The following is a 20,464-nucleotide window of genomic DNA, read 5'->3' as shown; positions in this document are numbered from 1 at the left end:
AGACCCAAAGGGTCCTCACTTTGTTTCCTATTTAGGAAGCTTAATGGTCACTCTTGGACTCCTGGGTCTAGGTTTTCCCGACCAGCTGCAAAAAGGTCTTGTCCATTAAGACCTGTGATTAGTCTTTTCTCTGGGGAGGAAAGATTGCCCTGATGGAGAAAGATGGGAGTAGTGAGTGAAGCCAGCTTCCCTTCCACTTTCCTGACAGCTACCTCTTGGGAGGGAAACTGGAAGCCATGCAGGCATCTCCAGCAAGAAGCCACCTGTTTTGTTTGAATAAAGTCACATGGTTAGATTTTGAAGTCAGGAGTCCCAATTCTCCATTTTACAGAGGAGGAATTTGAAACTGACACAAAGTTATGATGTCAGTATTCAAATCAAGACTGGAACACAGATCCTCAGACTCTGGCTCTCCGGATGTTCTAACCAGCTATGTTTCTGGCAGCTAATACATTGGGCAGTTAAAGTATGGGGATTCTGGAAGCCCTTGGAACGTGAGAGTGGACATCGGTTCCTGCTCTTTCTGGTTAGAGGGCTGAGTATTGCTGCACCCAAGGAGTCACCTGAGAAACCTCCAACTTTATTTTGACAATGGGAGGTGTGTGCCTGTGGGACCAGGCAATGACCATAAGCCAGACTGTGAAAGAAGACAAACGTGTGGCAAGACTTGTGTTTCCCGGGGCCCAAGCACTGAGGGCAGGAGGAGATAGTTGGGAGGGTTGTCAGCCCGCTCAGCATGGGGATGTCCGGTCCAGCATCCTTCTGACGTGAAACACTTGCAGTTGCCCTCCCCGAGGCTGTCGCGGCTAAGCAGGACACGTGACCCTCTTAGGACATACAGAGAGTGCCAAAGAAGTCAATTGTACTTCCTTGTTGGCTCCGCCCGCGGCGCTGGCCTAGTCACCTGGAGCGGGGAGTGGGGCAGGAGAGTCCTCTCTGGTTCTTTGCCCGCGTTCACTGCCTTCCGCATGTCACCTAACCAATGAGGGCGATGGGCGGCCGCCTTAAGACGCTTCCACTCTCGGAGAGGTTAGCCAATCCATGGGAACTTGATGGTTGCTAAGAAACATTTGAGTTTGGCTCCACCCATGCTTAGGGTTTTGGCCAATGAAAATCTGTACTTTGGACTGTTGCCGCGAAACCAGTGATTAGTTCCACAGCCTGAATGTTTCGGCGCCTGCGCAGATTGGGGAAAGTTCTGGAAGACAGTGGAGCTGTCGCCATTTTGCGGGAAGACTTGCAGCTCCGGCTGCGGTGCTGCTTTTACTGCTGAGACTCTGGAAAATATCCGTGCTTCGCGTCCCCAATACACCCAAAGGAACGGCGGAAACCGGGACCCCCCCCTGCGGGGACCCGGAACTGGTGAGAAACCCCGAAACCCGGTCCCCCCGCGACGTCACCTATGCGTGACGTTGCCGCACGGCGCCGCCCCCTGACGTCACAGGCAGAAAATGGCGTCAAGAGCAGAATCAGGCAAACTTAAGAAAGTATTTTTGTTTACTTTGGTCTGGAAGTGTTCGCTCCCTCAGTGTAGCCCGCTGGCATGACTTTAGGGCTCGGCATCCTCGTGGCCGTATCTCTTAAAGATGAAGATGCTGTCTCAAGGATCCCAGTGACCGATCTCTTAACAAGTCCCTGCAGCCCTGACGTTTAGGGTCGCCCGTACTGGGGCGGGGATGGGGGGAGCATCGACCCACCGCGGTTTGAGAGGGCTCGCAGGATGGGTTTTCAGCTCTTAGTACCACTCCTCCGAGAGAGGTTAGGGAACTGAGACACTGAGACTTACTTCTCAGTCTTCAGGCTCTGGAAGACTCCTGTTCATTGTGTTGGCCTCTGGGCTTTTCCCTGGTTCCTTCTTTTTTGCCCACACGTTCCGTGGTGGTACAGGAGTATAGTGAGGCCACAGATGGGTGTTAGCATTGGGACACTGGCCCTTGCAGGGACGGTGCGAATGGTTACTTAGAGGACCATTTTTTAAAGTGTAGCCTTGGCTTGTTACACAGCAGGAATGTATTTTACCTTTCTCATTGTTCCTGTTATTTATTTTTTCCTCATTGTTCCTATTCTTAATAAGCTGCCTTCAGTTTGGAGGTGTTTGTACCCAGCTCTGTGACTGGACCCATCACTCCCTGGGACTCAGCATGTGGTGAATTTTTTTTTTTTTTTTTAAAGATTTTACTTATTTATTTGACAGAGACAGCGAGAGCAGGAACACAAGCAGGGGGAGTGGGAGAGGGAGAAGCAGGCTTCCCGCTGAGCCGGGAGCCCGATGTGGGACTCGATCCCAGGACCCCCGGATCATGACCCGAGCCGAAGGCAGTCGCTTAACCAACTGAGCCACCCAGGCGCCCAGCATGTGGTGAATTTTGCCTGAACTGAGCTGACAGTGGTTCTTCACTCCTTTGTCCCTTCAGCAGTGAGGCCTAAGTGTTTGTTGGGGTCTTGACTATGCTATGACAAAGTCCAGACTCTTGCGTGGTTGTGGGCCCACCCCTAATGCAGTTTTTGGAGCAGGGATGGAAGAAGGCTCTATAGTTTTTTAGTGCATGGGATTGATGGACTTTGACCCTTGATTTAGAACATGGGAAGAGTTCGAAAACTGCCAACTTGAAAATGCATAGGGTTTGGGACTTTCCTGCTTCTAGGACATCTGAAAAGATACACCAAACCGAGTGAGATTTCAGGTTTCAAAATGTGCTCATGTTCTGTATGTCTGTGCTTAAATAGATTCATTCATTTCTGAGTATCTGAGTGAAAACTTTACTCCATAGGTGGTGGCTCATTTGTCAACTTGAGTGAAAGTTTTTGTGCATGTGTTAAGTTAATCCTATCCTGTACTCTAGCAGTCAACAAAGAGCAATTATTGAAATCAGAAGCATTTCATTCGGGGAGGAAAAAGCAGATTTTAAAAAATAAAGAGGAGTTGTATGACATTTAGAAAACTTGTATAGACTTGGCACTTGGCTGGCTCAGTTGGAGAGCATAGGACTCTTGACCTTGGGGTTGTGAGTTCTAGCAATATGTTGGATGTAGAGATTACTTAAATAAATAAATACTTTTAGAGAAAAAAAGAAGAACTTGCATAGATTTGGCAGGCAAAATGACTGGAAAGAACAGAAATTGTAGATTGAAACCTTTTATTTTTAAAAATCATTTTTCCACAATCAAATATTATAATAAGCTTGGTCCTGATATTTTGAAGTATATGCTGTTTCATATCTAGAAGCCACATAATAAGGTGTGACTAACGGGACTAATGCTTTTGATAAACCTTTCAGAATAGTAATTCCTTAGATGACTGTGTTTTTAAAGTAGACATCTTGGGGAGGGCGGTGCCTCAGTGGCTCAGTGTCGATTAAGCGGCTGCCTTCGGCTCAGGTCATGATCCCTGGGTCCTGGGATGGGGCCTTGCAAGCGAGGAGCCTGCTTCTCCCTCTCCCTCTGTCTCCCAGCTTGTGCTCTCACTCTGTCAAATAAATTTTAAAAAAATCTTTTAAAAAATAAAAGTAGACATCTTGAGGCACCTAGCTGGCTCAGTCAGTAGAACGTGGGACTCTTGATCTCGGGTTGTAAATTCGAGTACCAAGTTGGAGGTAGAGATTATTTAAAAACAAAATCTTAAAAAAAACAAAAACTGGATATCTCGGTATGCTGTGTACTCTTCTTTTTAAAATTTAAGGCTGAATTATAAAGTACAGGAGAGAGAGGTAACCTGACAGAATTGACAAGACGTTAGACTTTGGGTCAGGAGACCTTAATCAAGAGTCAGCGCCTCCATTTAAGCTTTGTGGTTCTGGGCAGTTCACAAAACCTGTTTTTTCATCGTGCATTGGACCTGATAGCTGCTTTTAGCATATGTTACTTTTGATTGTTAAATAAATGTACAGTGTTATTATAATAAGCGATTGAGTTCACTGTTTTTAAGATTTTATTTTTAAGTAATTTGTACACTCAACATGGGGTTGGAACGCACAACCCTGAGATCAAGAGTCGTAAGCTCTACTGACTAAGCCAGCCAGGTGCCCCAAGTTCACTGGTTCTTAGACACACCTATTTGATTTTAATTTGGTTTCCATTTTAAGTCTTAAATTTGGCTCCAGGTAATTTTTGTTTTGCTTTTTCCAAGAATCTTGTCTCTCTAACAGGCTTAGTACAGTACCTAGCAATATTAGGTACTGTAGGAGTGATTAGTCATATTTTTGTATTACTTATTTTATATTAGTTATTACTTTTGTACTCCTGTTTTATTCTTAAATCACCAAAATAGGCTATGGGCTCTGAGGGCAACAAGGACAGCATCAGTGGATGATGCATTAGCTGCTTTAAAGAGGACAAAGGTCTTATGGATATGGAAAGTCTGATTATGATTAGCCTCCTTGCACAGAAGTTCTTCAGGTTAGTCGGAGGCTTTTTTTGTTTTTTGGTCAGCTTTATTGAGGTATAATTGACATAAAATAAAGCTGTCCACATTAAGGTGTACAGTTTGATGGGTTTTGATGTTTAAATACCCATGAAACCATTACCGCCAAAAGTTTCTTCTGCCCTTTTGTAATCCTTTCTTCCTAGCCCCTCTCCACCTCCTCCTATCCCTAGGCAACCACTGATCTGCTTTCTGCCAGTACAGTTTAGTTTACATTTCCTAGAATTTTTTCCTATAAATGGAAGCACACAGTATATTTTTCTCTTATTTCCTTCACTCAGCGTGTTGTGTATATTGATAATTTGAGACCAGTATTTTTTGAGTAATTTATCCTATTGATTTTGTTTGATGTCTTGTTTTTCTTTTTTCGTTTTAAGATTTTATTTATGTATTTGACAGAGAGAGCTCGAGTGCGTGCACAAGCAGGGTGGGCAGCAGGCAGAGGGACAGAGAGAAGCAGACTTCCCACTGAGCAGGGAGCCGAGCAGGGGCTCTATCCCAGGACCCTGGGATCATGACCTGAGCTAAAGGCAGACATAACTGACTGAGCCACCCAGGTGCCCCGATATCTTCTGGGTTTCTTTTTTTATTATTACTATTTTTTTATTTGATGGGCCTGAGGTGGACAGACTTAGGAAAGATGATTGCTAGCTGTGAAAGCTTGGGGGAGGCAGGAAGTCTTACCCTTCCTGCCTAGACAGGCTTCAAGGGTGGAATTGGTTAAGCCTGTCTTAATCATTATCTTTCTGAGTTACCTGAATTCTAGTTGATGTTATATGGGAAATGCTTAGCGATGAGTCCCCTAATTACTGATGTTTGTGTGGGGGATGTGGGGAAGAGCTTAGGGCAGATATGCATTCTGGTGTTGTTTTGTCTTGTTCCTGATTTTTAGTCTTACATCCTTACCTTTTTATTGGAAATATGTGCTTATTTCTATGATTTAAGTTTAAACCAGTTATTTATACAGAATTTTGAACTGTAGAATGGAGGCCTAGTGTCCATTGTCAAGTGAATAGTAATTTTGAATGCCAACACTTTTTCTTCACAGGACAGGGTCTGTATTGTATTTTGTTTCTATCTAGATATTTATTTTCCTTCTAGACACTTTACCTTTTCGAAGCCACAGAGCAAAACTAGTTCAGATTTAAAGTGTGCAAAAATAAACCTAGAGTAAGCAACAGCCAGGAAGATGTGGAATTCAAGAAACAGAACTGTATATTCTCAAGTCTATGTCTTGGAGAAGGAAGGGAATGTAGGGTGCCAGAAGGGGAGGAAAAATATGAGGTTCTTACATATCCACGTCCTCTCCTCAGGTCTGCTACGATGGCGTCCGATGACTTTGATATAGTGATTGAGGCCATGCTGGAGGCTCCCTATAAAAAAGAGGAGGTAATATTCCCCATCTTACTGCTGGAATTGGGTTAGTAAGAAGAAGCAGTTATAGATCATCAGTTTCAATACTTTGTAAATTCTTTTTCCCTGCTTGTTTATTATGTATCGTGGCTATTCGTGCAAGTCATAGTTTTTTAGTAAGCCCCACTCTCCAGCTTCCGTACTCAGAGGCATGCTGGCAGAGGCGGTCCCAAAGCTGGGGCAAGGGGCGGGAGGAGGTGGGGGGAGCAAAATGTGCTGGGAATAAGTGCTCTGCTCAGAACTCTCAATGACACAGTAGAAAGTCAGTGTATCTCAGACCTAAATAATTTCTCACTCTCCTGGGAAATGGGTGTCAGTGGAACAGATGTTGGGTAGCTCAAGTTTTGACATCAAAATCTGTCACCCTGAGCTCTTCTTTTTGGGTGGTTTCCTTCCTTCTTCTCTTATTCCCTTTGTTAGGAGATCCGGGTGCTCAGAAACTGGCTAGATAATTGTGAACTTTGATTTCACAAGCTTTCTTCTCTGTCCACTTTTGTTCTTTTGTTGCCCATTGGAATGTGTGTGTCTGCCACCTTGTACCTGGTGACATTTTTCCTGGCGAACCCCTCAGGATGAACAGCAAAGGAAAGAGGTTAAAAAAGATGGCCCTAGCAACACCAGCACGAGCAGTAGCAGCACCAGTGGGAGCAGCGCCGGTGGGGAGGCAAGCAAGTAAGTGTGGCATGAGGAAGTGGGTCGGCAGCTTGGGCAAGGGAAGCAACTGCGTCCATCGGAGAAATAGCCAGAGCCAGGGAGGTGGTTGCTTGTAAGACTGCTGATTTTTAGTGATGGCTCTACTGGGTCCTGGGAATCATGGTGACTTGGTTTAATGATCTTCTAGTCTTCACATTCCAGCATAGACTTGTGGCTCTCTTCTACCATCATCATTCTGTTTCAATTGAATAAAATAGCCAGGGGACCCCTGATTTGGAAACAACAACTTTTGCTGGGCTTTGGGGGGAAATGGCCACTTCAGATGCCTGACAGCATTCAGGGCTGTGTGCAAGTTGGTGCTGCTGTGAACTCCTGCCAGGTCATCTTGGGCTCTTTGGTCTTTTTTTTTTTTTTTTTTTTAAGATGTTATTTATTTATTTGACAGAGACACGGCGAGAGAGGGAACACAGAAAAGGGAGTGGGAGAGGGAGAAGCAGGCTTCCCGCAGAGCAGGGAGCCTGATGTGGGGCTCGATCCCAGGACCCTGGATCATGACCTGAGCCGAAGGCAGACGCTTAACGACTGAGCCACCCAGGCGTCCCGGGCTCTTTGGTCTTTTACTGCTGTTCCACCTGGCCTTTCCGTCGTTTGTTTTCCTTGGGGGAGAGAAGATCTTCTTGATAATGAGAATTTATCTGCTCCTTCACAGGAAGAAGAGGAGTCGGAGCCATAGTAAAAGCAGGGATAGAAAGCGCAGGTCAGTAGTTCTGGGGGCTTTGGGGCTTTGAGAATTACTCTAAATGGGAGAGCTATCCCTCGGAGGCCGGAAGAGGTTGGTTTGCCCTTTAGCAAACTCAGTAGCGCCTCGCACCTGTAGCCGCAGTCGGGAGCGGGACCGGCACAGGCGGAGAAGCAGTCGGAGCCGAAGTCGAGACCGGCCGCGTCGCCACCGCAGCCGGAGCCGGGACCGGCGGCACAGCAGTGAGACACGCAGTCGGGACCGGCGGCGTGAGGACCGCGTGCGCTACAGGAGCCCGCCGCTTGCCACTGGGTATCGCCTCTTGCTCATACGGTGGTGGCCTTTGTGTTGGGGTCTGGGTAAACCCCCTGCGCTGTGGTTCCTGCCTGCGGGTGCTCACAACCCGATGTGGCGGGCAGGAGACCCTGGTACTGGAGGGGTGGTGGTGACAATTCCCACGTGAGATGAGGTGCTGGAATCTGGTTTTCTCGTGCCGGAAGACCAAGCAGTGGACCAGCTCAGGTGAAAGCGGTGACACGATTTTCCGTTTGTCGTTCTCTGTTCCATAGGCGCAGGTACGCACACAGTAAGAGTCCTCATTTCAGAGAAAAGAGCCCAGTCAGGTGAGTTGATACTCTTCCAGGGACTGTGAGGTATGACTAGAAAGCCGTTTGAGCCAGAATACAGGAATGTGTGGTACTGGAGGGGAGCTGGAGAACAATAATCATGTATCGGGAGCGGGCATCTCACCAGATTGTACTCGCTCTTCAGGGAGCCCATTGATAATCTGAGTCCCGAGGAGCGTGATGCCCGCACAGTTTTCTGTATGCAGTTAGCTGCCCGCATTCGGCCTCGGGACCTGGAGGACTTTTTCTCTGCTGTCGGCAAGGTAACCCTCCCCCTGCCTTAGCTTTCTCCCACGTATAGCTGTCTTCTGTGCATTCTCCTTTATGCCCAACTCAGGATTTCCTTCTTGCCCTGGATAGGTTCGTGATGTCCGAATCATCTCTGATCGGAACTCCCGGCGTTCTAAGGGCATCGCCTACGTGGAATTCTGTGAAATCCAGTGTGTGCCGCTGGCCATTGGGCTGACTGGGCAACGGCTGCTTGGAGTGCCCATCATTGTCCAGGCTTCACAGGTGAGCATGTTGCAAAGCTGACATGAGAAGATGGCCTTGGAGGGAGGGGGTGTGGGATGCGATCCATCGGTTCCTCCTCGCCTAGGCTGAGAAAAACCGACTGGCAGCCATGGCCAACAACCTGCAGAAGGGCAACAGCGGGCCGATGCGCCTCTATGTGGGCTCCCTGCACTTCAATATCACGGAGGACATGCTCCGGGGCATCTTTGAGCCCTTTGGCAAAGTGAGTAGAAAGTGAAGGAAAACTCTGAAGGGAATTGGAGAAAGTGGGGAGGGTGAGCCTGTCTCTTCTGCCTGACTGCGATTAACCCACTGCATCCGTCAGGACGAGCGGATGGGTCCGTGCTGGCAGAGTTAGTATTCCAAGTGCTCAGTATGCAGATGAGTTAGGCACCGTGAGCTCAAATAATGGGGTCCAGATTCAGTAAAATGAGCCGGGAAAGGTGTTTTGGAAAGAGATGGTCTTTGTCTCTTTTTAAAGAGAAGATTCGGAGAGTTAGAACTGTTAAAGGTAGTTAGAGGTACAAAGTTAGAGGTAGTTTGAACGGTCAGGCAGGAAAGATCAAATGTGGGGGTTAGCCCAAAGATTGCTAATAATTTCTCCCTCTTATACAGATTGATAATATTGTCCTGATGAAGGACTCAGATACAGGCCGTTCTAAAGGTTATGGTTTCATTACGGTGAGTCTCTGGTCTTTAACTTTTGAATTTCAGTGTGGGTTTGTCCACTTGTCTGATTTTGCAGCTTAGCTTCATCCTCCTCCTTTAGGAACTGTCTAAATGACCCATAAGCCCTGGTGCCTGAAGCCTGGACTAGCCTTCTGCCCCTTGAGATGAGTGCATTGCTTGAGATCTTGACTTTGCTCCTGCACACTGTCAGTGGCCCTGGTATGGGGGTGTCCAGGAGTTCAACCAGCTTCCCTGGTGCCGCAACTTGCTCTTTGGGTAATAGAAATGATTTCAGGCTGCAGCTAAAAGGTTGGGGGCATGAGGGAGGTTAGGTGTGGGTTTTTATAGACATGGTATGTTTTCAAGGTAGGAGCAGGAATAGGGATTTATTTATTTTTTCTGGCAGTACCCCATCTGAAGCAGTTTCTCCATTGAGAAGTATCTTTATATTCAGAGACCGCTATAGGGAGAATAGCGAGGCCACTTCTTACCTTTTCCTGACACTCCCAACAAAATTGCTTCCAGTTCCCATAACTGGTTCTTCTAGCCCTGTGTAACTCCAGGCTGAGGGCTGGCTGCCGGCCACAGTCTCATAGAAGCTGATATTTTCTAGGTTCAGTCCAGGCAGCATACACCCCCCGCAGTTGCCTCCAGGGCAGAGGGGAGATAGGTTGTGTTCTACCAGGGGTATTGCTCACCTCAGAAGTATCCAGTGAAGGCAGGCCACCACCTACACCACCTGCCTAGGAATTGTCAGTACCACGTGCCAGGCTCTAGGGCAGGTGCTACCAGAGGAAACAAAGCCAGCCCTGGTGTTCACGGTGGCAAGTACCTCTTCTAACTCCTTGGTGACTCAGATGCAGAAAACCTTTTGTGAGGCTTTTTTGCCCTCGTGCTGCCACCTTTTTGGTCAATACCCTTGATACTTCAACAGCAGACTGGAATCTTCTCTGTACCAGGCTGCTCCCGTGCTGCTGGGTGGTAGAGCTCTGATCAGCAGCGCTGGTGGAGGCGTAGGGGTGGGGTGCAGTCTTGCTCCCCATGCCAGGGTGCACTCCCTCCTACGGCTGGGCTCTGGAGTTCCAGATTCCTACTTCTTGACTGAGAATTGAAACCGACTAGTCCTGAGGGCTGCAGTTAGAAAAGCCCAGGAACCTTGACTCTCAGGCTGTCTTTCTTCCATTGATATGCTTATTTGTGAAGCAGCGTGTAAGGGTAGGCCACCCTATAGATAACAGACTTTTTGCGTTATTAGGTTCTTAGTGCAGCTGGAAGTTGGAAGTGATTGCCATTGAGTCAGTTGGAAAAGGTCCTTTTTACATGATCATTTTGGGGGGATGGAGGTCACATTCCCTGGGACAGAACAATTTGTGCCACAGTGAGCATGCGATTTCCTGGGATAGCAGGACTAGGCGGTGGTAGCAGGGCTTTGTGAGCATGTCCGTGGCCAGGAAGTGACTGATACACAGCCTGGGTTTCTTGTAGTTCTCAGACTCTGAGTGTGCCCGGCGGGCCCTGGAACAACTGAATGGCTTTGAGCTTGCTGGCCGACCTATGAGAGTTGGCCATGTGACCGAGCGACTGGATGGTGGCACAGACATCACTTTTCCGGATGGGGACCAGGAGCTGGATCTGGGATCTGCAGGTGGACGTTTGCAGCTCATGGCCAAATTGGCAGAAGGTGGAGAGAGTTTCTCTGCAGAGTGAAGAATGTGGGGTGGAATTTCAGATCAGGAGTTGGGACTTAATACCAACTTCTCTGTCCCTTTTAGGCTCCGGAATCCAGCTGCCTAGCACAGCTGCAGCTGCTGCCGCCGCCGCCCAGGCTGCTGCCGCCTTGCAGCTGAACAGGACGGTTCCCTTGGGGGCCCTGAACCCTGCGGCTCTGACTGGTAGACTTGGACTTGGGAAAGGGAGGAGGGGTTGGGGCCTGGAAAGAGGGAATGCTCTGTGCTCACTAACTCGTCGTGCCTCTCTCTTGCAGCTCTGAGTCCAGCCCTGAACCTTGCCTCCCAGGCAATCGCCTCCCAGTGCTTCCAGCTTTCCAGCCTCTTTACCCCTCAGACCATGTGAGTCTCAGGGTCTGGCTCAGTTTAGCCTTTGGTTATTTTCTTTCCTTTAGCTTCCCATTGATCTCTTCTCCTTGCCATAGGTAAATCAGTGGCACAGTACACTGCCTCCCTGTGCCTCTGGGTCCTGCCACTCCCTTCTCCACATCGACCTTTCCACGGCGCCTTCTCCATTTTGTGGACCAAGCCATCCTGAGCGCATGGACGTTGGCTCTGCGGGAGTTGGGGCCACCCTTGGACTCGGGAAGAGCTCCTGCCCAGGGCCCCATTGGGAACGGACTCTGCTGAGCAAAGCCATGAGTCGAAGAGGACAGAATCTGCACCAATTGAACACCTGTTTCTCCGCGTATGTTGTTTTCTGGGATGACCTTCATCGCTCTTTCCAACCACCTCTTGGTGATTCCTCGATTCTTCCCCCATTGGGAAGGCCCTAGGGCATTAACTGAAGGAACTAACCTCTCTCCTCTTCCTATATCTTTTCCCTACAATCTGTTGAGGAAAACCTTTAAGACCTCTGGTCCAAGAGGACTTTGGAGTTTGGGGTTGGGGGCAGTGAACCTTGAAGGTGTTGGCTTGCTGCCGCACAGGCCTGGAAGATAGTGTGGACATGCGCATTGTGAAGCCTGCCTTAAGCTTCAGCCTGGGGCCAGAACTGCATCTTGCTGGGAGGTGTGGGAGTGATCTATCCTGCCAGTGTCCTGCCAGGCATTTTGGATGGTTTAGGGCTGGGGCTTTCAGGAGTTCAGCGAAAGGTGGGATACCTTTCCAGTATCTTCCACCTTCCTTTGTATAGTTGTCCTTCCTCCCAGGTCCTTCCTGTGGCGCAGGGTGGAAGGACGGAGAGGAGGCTGCTACTCTCTACCATTTCCCATGTGCCTCTACCGTGGGCTCAACCCCAGCTATTAAAGCTGCTCCTGTCCCCTGCCTGGGCACATGTGAGCCCTTTTCATTGGTTTTTATACCCCTGTGTCTGTGTACATAAAATCTATATGTATATGTATGTGTGTATATGTATGTGCACACACCTGCATACATATGTACGCATGTGCATACATATATATAAACTTTGTATAAAAGGCAAGCTCCACTGTTGTGGTGGCTTCTGCCCATATGTGTGTGGTCTCTGTCCGTTGGTGTGTCTGATGTTAATAACTTTTCATGAGCCAGAACCGTGAATGGTTCTAGGGATATAAAACATTTGTAATGCCTTTATGTTTTTTCCCTTTATTTTCATTTTGTTTTATCTAAACTTCCTTAGAAATTAAAATGGACAGAAGGATGGAGTTCCCCATCTGTCTGCATTATACTCTCAGCCCCATGGGTATCCTCCATATGTCTTCATCTTAACTATTCCCCGCCCCCCCCATCTTAAATATTTCTGAACTTACCTTGTCACTGGACACACTAACAGTCTGTCTCTGCGCCTAAGGACAGATCTTGTCTTCCCACCAGATGGCAGTGTGACGGTAGCACATTTTGCACCTTGGGCTAGAGGTGTTTCATGATCTTGAGGAGTTTAAGTGCCAGAGAAGCCTCCTAAGTTCACCAGTCTTACCACTAGTCTTAGTGCCCGTCTTTGGCCCTTTTGTAATGGAACTCCCAGTCCAGTATCCACAGGGGTTTGGGCCTCATACATCAGGGCTCCCCAGGCCCGAAGTCTGCTATTCCTCAGTCAGTCCCCTCAACTCTTGCTTTTCATATGTGACTCTGCTTGGGATGACACAGGCTTGGGACCAGTGAATTCCAGAATGCTGAGTATTCCAGGAATTGTCCTGAGGAAGGGGATGCGCACATCTTCCTCCACCTGCTTTGTAAGGCTTATGACAAGGGGCCTGCCCCGGAACCTGGCTCACTAGGTAGGGACCAGCCTAGAGAAGAATGTCTGAAGTTCAGGGGCAGAGCTCTGTGGGACTCCTTCATTCTCTACCCGTCTCTATGGCAACAGAATGTTAAGACTTTATTGTCATGCTAAAAATACGGATAATTGCTGTTAGGTTTTAATTTGTCAGCTCTCAGACTTCTAAGCAGAGTGATGGTTTTTCGTGATACTAGCTTCTGGGGTTGCTTTTCACACTGAAGTATTAGGTACTTGGCATCTGCTTGTGGCAGAAAAGGCCACTGGGACCCAGAACTAGCTCTTGATCTCCCCTCAGTGCCGCCTGCTATAGCCTCCTTGCTTCTGTTGCCTTTGCCGCCACCCCCACCCTTTCCCTGTCCTGGTTTGCTCTCTGGGCCCAGGGGGAGGGAAGGAGGATGCATTGTTTTTAGGTAATAGCTGGCTAGGGCCCAGTCCCCCTATAGTTATTGATTTGGCTGCTAATGCATCCTGAAAAACAGTGTGGACCATTTTTGTTAGTTATCTTGAGGCTCGGGACCAGGCTTCCGCAGGGCAGTCTTGAACTCCTCCAAACTGTAAATACCCACAGGCTTTGCCTGCCTCCCAGCCCTCATCAGATGGGTGCCCGTCTCTGCTTGGCTTCCTTTCATTCCCATGCCTGCCTACCTTGGCCTGCCTTCACTTTGCTTCCTTCCACCTCGGTTCTCCCCGCCAACCCTTCTTAGTTCCTCATACAGCCTCTTGCTGGGGGAGAGACAGTGCTGGAAGTGAGGAAACATCTAAGACAACTACTCTAGTCTAACCCATATAAGGTGACAGCAGCTAGTGGGTGACAGCCAGAATCACCACATGTGACTCAGTGCCTTCTAGTTACTCATCCCTGCATTGGGGGTGGTTGGAGTAGAGAGGAGGGGGCAGCAAACAGCCTCCTAAGGTGAAGGAAACCTTCCTGAGCCTCTTTTGCCTGAGCATAGCGGCTCAGGTGTGTAGAGAGAGGCTGGCCCAGATCCTCTTCTAGTGCAGAGTTGCCCAGCTGTCCTCAGTTCTAAACAGGAGTTCACCTGACTTAGGCTTCTGTCTTCTCTAAGGCAGTGGTATTTCCTCCTTGTTCTTTAAACTTAACATGTGCTTGAAATTGAGTTTCTGCCTATTTCCTTCTTAGGCTCCAACAGCCCCCAGATGTGAGTGACCAGAGGAAGCAGGGGTTTGCCCTTTGAACCTTTAGTCCTGGTGCTTATGAGGAAGGGAAAGGAGTTTACAACTTGAAGGGAGATGGTGACCCACAGCCTCTCCTTTCTCTGTTACAGAAGCAGTGTGGTGAGAATGAGGAAGTAATGGACGGTGAGGAGAGGCTGTGCTGGCTCCGAAAAGTGGGAGGTGGTATGATGGTAATTGTCGGCATTGGTGCAGGGCTGTTGCGGGTTAGGCATTGTTCTAGTCACTTCCTGTGCACTGAGTTCTTAATCTTCACAACGACCCTCTGAGGTAGACTCTGACCATCTTTACTTTGCGAACGAGGAAACGGATACCCAAAGAGGGTAAGTAACCTGCCCTGTGATTACACAGCAAGTTTGGGATTCCAATCCAGGCAGTCTAGCTTCAGATTCCTGGATCCTAATCTGAGCTTGCTCCTCCTGGGAGCCAAGGCCTGGGAGTCGCTTTTTCTACCTCTGTACCCAGAATTCTCAGTATGTCCTGAACTTTGCCACTTCCATGTTTGCTCATCTTGTTCTCTCTGCCCCTCTTCTGCTAGTCGGAATCCTCCCCTTTAAGACTCTGAAGCTTTGCTAGTTGATTTCCTTTTTCAGGATTCTTTGTCCTGTTACAAGTCTCATTCTGCCTTTATTTACAGTTCCGTATAAACTCTATTAGCAGATGATTATAGCCCGATAAGGCCAGCCATAGACATGTCTTCTTCATTATTGCTTTGCTTTGCACGTATTAGGTGTCTGTTGAATTAATTCCCTCTCTGTTCAAGTCAGAGCTAAGCTCTCCAATGCCCGTCCCTTCTAGCCTGCTTTCCCTGGCATCCTCCATTCCTTCCTCACCCCTCCAGGAGAGAAGGCAGCTTTTACTCTTTTTGGTGTTACCATAGTAGCCTCTGATGCTTTCTGTCAAAAATGCTGCTTGCCATCCAACAGAGACTGATGTTTCTATGGCAACCAGGTGAAGTCGCTAGTCCTGAGCTGGATGCAGGAAAGGAATTCTGGTCTCAGAACTGGGTCTGAACCTTCTGGCTTCAAACATCCCTTCTCTTCCCTCCCAACTTTTGCACTTTATATCCAGGACAGATTTGCTCTCCTTGTGCTCTTGGTGGCGAGAGCTCTGTGAGAGGTGAAGCAGACCAATTTAAATCATCTGGGAAGGTGGAGGCAAGGAAAGAGCTGATCAAAGCTCACTTTAAAAGTTGGATGAGTTCTGTTAGCTTTCCCACATGATCTCCTCTAAAAAGCCCTTAAGGAGTTGGCTGCAGTTACTGGAGGGCCATTAAGCAGTTATTTTTGAGGGCAATGGTAGATGGATGAGGGGCCTGAAGACTAGAAAGGAGCCAGTCCGTGCTGGCTTGCAGGGAGGGGAAGCAGTGACCTTGGAAATCAGAGACTTGTCGAACTCTAGCCAATGTTCCAGGAAGGAAGGGAGCTTTCATCGACTTTCAAGCATCGTGAAAGCCTACTTGTTTAGAATGGGTAGTGCTGAAATGGATAGTGCTGAAAATTAGCCTTTTCTGAACTCCTGGGCCCATCCAAGCCAGGGGGCCTTCACCCTCCCAACAGAATGGCCCCGCTCCGGAGCAACGCCACATGCTCCAGATGGCTCTGCTGTCACAAACCAGCTGAGTAAGCTGGGCGGTTTGTCACTCTGTGACTTGGACCCCTCATGTGTGAAAAGGAAAAGCTAACAGTAGCACCTGTCTCAGGGACGGTGTGAGGCTGAAATGAAACAGTCCGTGGAGAGGGCTTGGAACCCGAGAGCTTGTCATTACTACCGGCCATCATTATTCCCGTTCCTCCGAATGCCGACACACTGCACTTCCTACCTGACCTCAGAGAATGCTCCGCATAGGCGGGGAGAGAAGTGAGGGTGGCGATGGTGAAAGCAAATCTTCATTGTTCTGGACTGAAGTCCCTGGCTCACACGGTCCTGGGTCACCAGCAGCCTAGATTTCAGAAAAACAAGTCCCACTGGCTCAATCCCTTTTTGTGCCTGAAACTATAAATCAGAGGGGGCACCTGGGTGGCTCAGTCAGTTAAGCGCCTGCCTTTGGCTTAGGTCATGACTGAGCCCCGTGTCAGGCTCCCTGAGCCTACTTCTCCCTCTCTTGCGCCCCGCCCCCCCCCTCTTGAATAAGTAAAATCTTAAAAAAAAAGGCCAAGGTGATTCTCTCCCTAGCCACCCTGTCAGGTACCTTCAGCATGCCTCTTGCCCTTTGCTTTGGCCAGGGAAACCCCGCAGTGTTCTCTGCTGCCACCCTTTGCTTAGTGCCTCTCCTCACCTGCCACAGGTGTCCTATAGCACCTGCCATCCCTGGTCTCCAGAGCTCTGACGACTTCCTTTCAGAGAAATACTTAAAATCAGCACAGGTCCTCTGCCTAAAGACAAATTAGAACTGGGACAAAAAAATGGAAAACTGTGCAGTATAATACCATCACTTAGGCTTCAGTTGCCAATCTTCCTTCCTCTTCCCCCAATACCCCTCAAAACAACAGATCTAATAATGGGGGCTACCTATGAGGGTTACCTGTGAGTCCTTTGGAGGCAAGTTGGACCTTGTAGACGGCAACTTAAAAATGTTTTTCTTTTTTCTTTTTATTATTTATTTATTAAAGATTATATTTATCTATTAGAGCATGAGCAGGGGGAGGGACAGAGGGAGAGGGAGAAGCAGACTCCCCACTGAGTGGGGAGCCCAAAGCGGGGGTCCATCCCAGGACCCTGAGATCATGACCTGAGCCCAAGGCAGACACTTAACCAACTGAACCACCCAGGTGCCCCTCTTTTTATTTATTTTTTAAAGTAATCTCTACACCCATTGTGAGGCTCGAACTCATAACCCTAAGATGAAGAGTCACATGCTCTACCAACTGAGCCAGCCAGGTGCCCCTTAGATTTGTATCTCCAGGGCGCTGCTGTGCTTTGAGTAGTCAGCAAGCTGTCTGGGTACCTGAATAAGGGATCAGGACACAGATTGTAAAAGAACATTACTTCCATGGCTCATTTCTATATTTGACAAATTACAAAGATACTTGCATTTGCATTTAGTCCTCATGACCATCCTACAAGGTAGGTATTGTTACCTTTACTTTATAATTGGGAGAGCTGAGGTCCAGAAAGGCAGAGAGATTGAGAGTGACTTTCTCTATCCAGAAAATAGTGGGACTGAGTACTAACTAAAATGCTTGCAAGGCTCCCACTGAGTTTGTATTCGCACCTTGGGTACCAGGCCACCAAACCATGGAGCATGGCCATCAAGAGTCAAATAGATGAGGGGCACTTGGCTGGCTCAGTTGGTGGAGGGTGTAACTCCTAATCTCAGGGTTGTGAGTTTGAGCCCCACGTTGGGGGTAAAGATTACCAAAAAAGAAAAAGAAAAAAAATAGATGACGCGCCTTGAGCATATCCATCACAGAGCCACCAAGATGATAAAGGACTAAGAAGCAGGATGCTCTTATCTGGTTTTGGGGCCCCTTGACAACTCAGCTGTACCATCCCCTCAAGTTTTGCTGCCTTCTCACAGGGAGGGTCTTTATGTCACACAGTGGGCTGCCCACCATGTCTCGTGTCTCCTGTGCATTTGCTCACGTAGTTTCCCCACGGAGTTTTTTTCTTCTTTCCCCCATCTAGCTACAGCCTGCATATATCCTTCAAGACCCAGTTCCTAAAATCTGTCTCCAAATTCGGTTTCTTCTGTTCAGAATTCTTAGAGCACATGACATAGCCTCCAGATAGTCAAAATGCCCAGTTTGCTGCTGTTGACCCCCTTGTCCCTTCTCTCCAGCTCAATTGTAAGCTCCCGGAGGGCAGGAGTAGTGTCTTACCTGTATTTGTTTTTCCCATAGGGCCCAGTGCAGTGACTGGCATTTGGCAGTATTTGAGGGGAACAACAGGTATTTGTGGATGGATGTCCAGGAAAAATGGACTTAGACTGATGTGGATAGAACTGTTAGATTACTGAGATGATGTATGCATGGGTGGGCTTTCTGGGAGTGAGGGTTTAACCGAGAAGACTTGTGAAATCCCCTTCTGTGACTGGCAGGCTTTTCGAAGAGGAAAGACCTTGCCCCAGTCTCTCTAGAGAGGGTTAGATGCAGCAGGGCATAAAGGCCCAACTCTGAGCAGAGGCTAGAGCAGAGGGATGCCTTCAAGACACAGGACTGGCGTTGCCTCTGGCCCCTCAGAGCAAAGCACACACACTTCCTGCTGTTGGCCCATCAGGACGCCTTGTGGGCCAGGGACTGCAGGGGTGGCAGGGGCTGGCTCGTAAAGGGGCACAGACAAAATCACAGTGGTTAAGAGGAGCACGAGGGCGGAGAAGACCTTACCTGGCAGAAGCAGCTCAGGCCCCAGGGCCCTTTGCTGATCTCTCCCACCAGCAGATCAGCAGCCCGTGCGACTCTGCCTCCATCAGAGAGAGGGAGAAGAATGGCCTGGCTCTCAGAGAAGACCCCACCTTCCAAGTCTGGGGGGAGTGTGGCTTCAGCTTCCGTCTGTTCTGAGCTCGTCCCTGTAGGCGTCTGGAGGGAACGCACAGATGGGTTGGGCTGATGGGGCTGGCTGAGTGAGGAGGAGGGAGGCTTGTGGTGTGTGTGGCACCCCTCACAGGGGAGGCCCTGCCACCACCATCTTCAGTATGCATATTAGAAGCTTCAGACACAAGAAAGGCACTGGCCTTTTTCCTCATCTTTTCCTTTGGCTACATTTGACCAAGCCCTCTTCCCGGGGCGCCTGGCCGGCTCAGTCAGTAGAACACACTACTCTTGATCTCAGGGTGGAGAGTTTGAGGCCCACTGTGGGCATAGGGTTCACTTAAAAAAACCAGAGCCCTCCTCCCTTGGCAGAACCACCGCATGTTCGATTCCGGTTCTTGCGCTGCCTCGGTGGCGGCTGCGTCTCCACCTGCCTCATCTGCTTATCCCCAGGACCCTCTCTCTGGTCTCTCCTTTCTCTGCAACTTCAAGACTTTGTTTTAAGTTATTTCCTTTTTGAACAGGTGATATATACCATAGTTAAACATTCGAACAGAAGAAAAAGCATCCAGTGAAAAGTAAACCTCTCACACTAGTCCTCCGCCCACCCAGTTTCCCCATCCCAACAGCAATCAGTACCACCCTGGGTTGTAATTTGTTGGGTCACAGACCCCTTTGGCAATCTGGTAAAATCTGTGAACCCTATTCTCAGATGCACGACTGCACAAACACATCAAATTGTCCCACTTCACAAACATCACAGACCTCTAAGGCCCATGTGTGGTTTGAAGCTAAGGATCCCAGCCTGTACTGTACCCTCTTCCTCAGTGCCTCCTTTAGCATAATTTGTGGGTCCTGGTGCAAAAAAAAATGCAGGGCTTGGGGAGCCGGGGTGGCTCAGTTGGTTAAGCATCTGCCTTCAGCTCAGGTCATGATCCCAGGGTCCTGGGATCGAGTCCCTCATTGGGCTCCCTGTTCAGTGGAGAGCCTGCTTCTCCCTCTTCCTCTGCTGCTCCCCCTGCTTGTGCTCTCTCTCTTTCTGTCAAATAAATACATAAAATATTTAAAAAGTAAAGATACAGGACTCCTTGTTCAAAGATGTTCAAGACCGCGACAGCAGTGTATCAGACCAAGCATGGGGTGCTATGTGACGCAGCTCATCATTTCCTCTGGCTCCTCTACTACCATCTTTACGGGGATTATTCTCATAGCTGTGTCTCTCACCCTAACTTGTTCTGAATTTCAGACCCAGCTGTTCAGGGAGCTGCTGAAACTCTATATGGATGTTCTTCTACCATCTCAAATTCAAGGGTCTCCAAAATGGAGCCAGTTACCCACTTCCTCCTCTGCCCCCTAACACCCAGTTCCTCACCATCCTCCTACCACCTGTGACTCCTGCCTGCACCCAGCCACTCAGTTGCCAAGTTCCACCAATTCTGACTCACACCCCTGGTGCCTCTCCCTGCCACCACGGTCTCCCTTGGGATGGCCCTTCATTACCCTCCATATGTATTACTGTTAATCACCCCCTCAACTTAGCTCCTCAGGCCTTGCCTCCGCTGCTCCAATCCATGCACACCTCTCCCAGCCTCCTCTTCCCAAGGACCATCCTGATCGTGTCACTTTCATACTCAAGGACCTTTGGTGACTCACTGTTTGCAGGCTTGGGCACAAACTCCTTTGCTTGCCATTTAAGGTACTTAAAAGTAGGGTTCTAAACCTCCATGCTCATCTCCTACCCCTCCTCTTAATGTCCCTGAGGTTTCAACCCAATGGTAGAACCATCTGTCCTTCAATGGGCTGAGTGTGCTTTTTTGCATGTTACATTAGGAAGTGCCTC

At 48.7% G+C, this 20,464-nt stretch overlaps 2 protein-coding genes across 8 annotated transcripts in view; both read left to right on the top strand.

Annotated features, from left to right (window-relative positions):
* The first annotated feature begins 59 nt into the window (after positions 1-59).
* RBM23 (RNA binding motif protein 23) lies at positions 60-12,315 on the top strand. 4 transcript variants are annotated; one of them, XM_045900531.3, is made up of 14 exons: positions 60-1,362; positions 5,734-5,809; positions 6,405-6,505; positions 7,197-7,244; positions 7,365-7,538; positions 7,796-7,849; positions 7,998-8,115; positions 8,213-8,365; positions 8,451-8,588; positions 8,981-9,046; positions 10,520-10,715; positions 10,807-10,926; positions 11,019-11,103; positions 11,187-12,315. In XM_045900531.3, the coding sequence occupies exons 2-14, from the start codon at positions 5,744-5,746 to the stop codon at positions 11,188-11,190; spliced, it is 1,323 nt and encodes a 440-aa protein (XP_045756487.1). In that variant the 5' UTR covers positions 60-1,362; positions 5,734-5,743; the 3' UTR covers positions 11,191-12,315. The 4 variants fall into 4 exon arrangements, with proteins under 4 accessions (XP_045756487.1, XP_064426891.1, XP_045756488.1 ...); XM_064570821.1 differs by lacking the exon at positions 7,365-7,538; XM_045900532.3 differs by lacking the exon at positions 11,187-12,315 and having other exon boundaries at positions 11,019-11,107.
* SLC7A7 (solute carrier family 7 member 7) overlaps positions 11,312-20,464 on the top strand; it is a 93,282-nt gene continuing 84,129 nt past the window's right edge. For 2 of the 4 annotated variants that reach the window (XM_064570812.1, XM_064570808.1), the window contains exons 1-2: positions 11,312-11,449; positions 14,248-14,478. The gene's annotated coding sequence lies outside the window, so the exon portion shown is untranslated. Of the gene's footprint in view, positions 11,450-14,102; positions 14,122-14,247; positions 14,479-20,464 lie in introns of all 4 variants that reach the window. The other 2 variants (XM_064570810.1, XM_064570811.1) reach the window with 2 other exon arrangements.

The sequence above is a fragment of the Mirounga angustirostris genome, unplaced genomic scaffold, assembly GCF_029215605.1.
Source record: "Mirounga angustirostris isolate CCGP_5_RB_7025 unplaced genomic scaffold, mMirAng1.0.hap1 SCAF_9, whole genome shotgun sequence".
Taxonomy (NCBI): domain Eukaryota; kingdom Metazoa; phylum Chordata; class Mammalia; order Carnivora; family Phocidae; genus Mirounga; species Mirounga angustirostris.
This window is presented reverse-complemented; position numbering and strand designations above follow the sequence as displayed.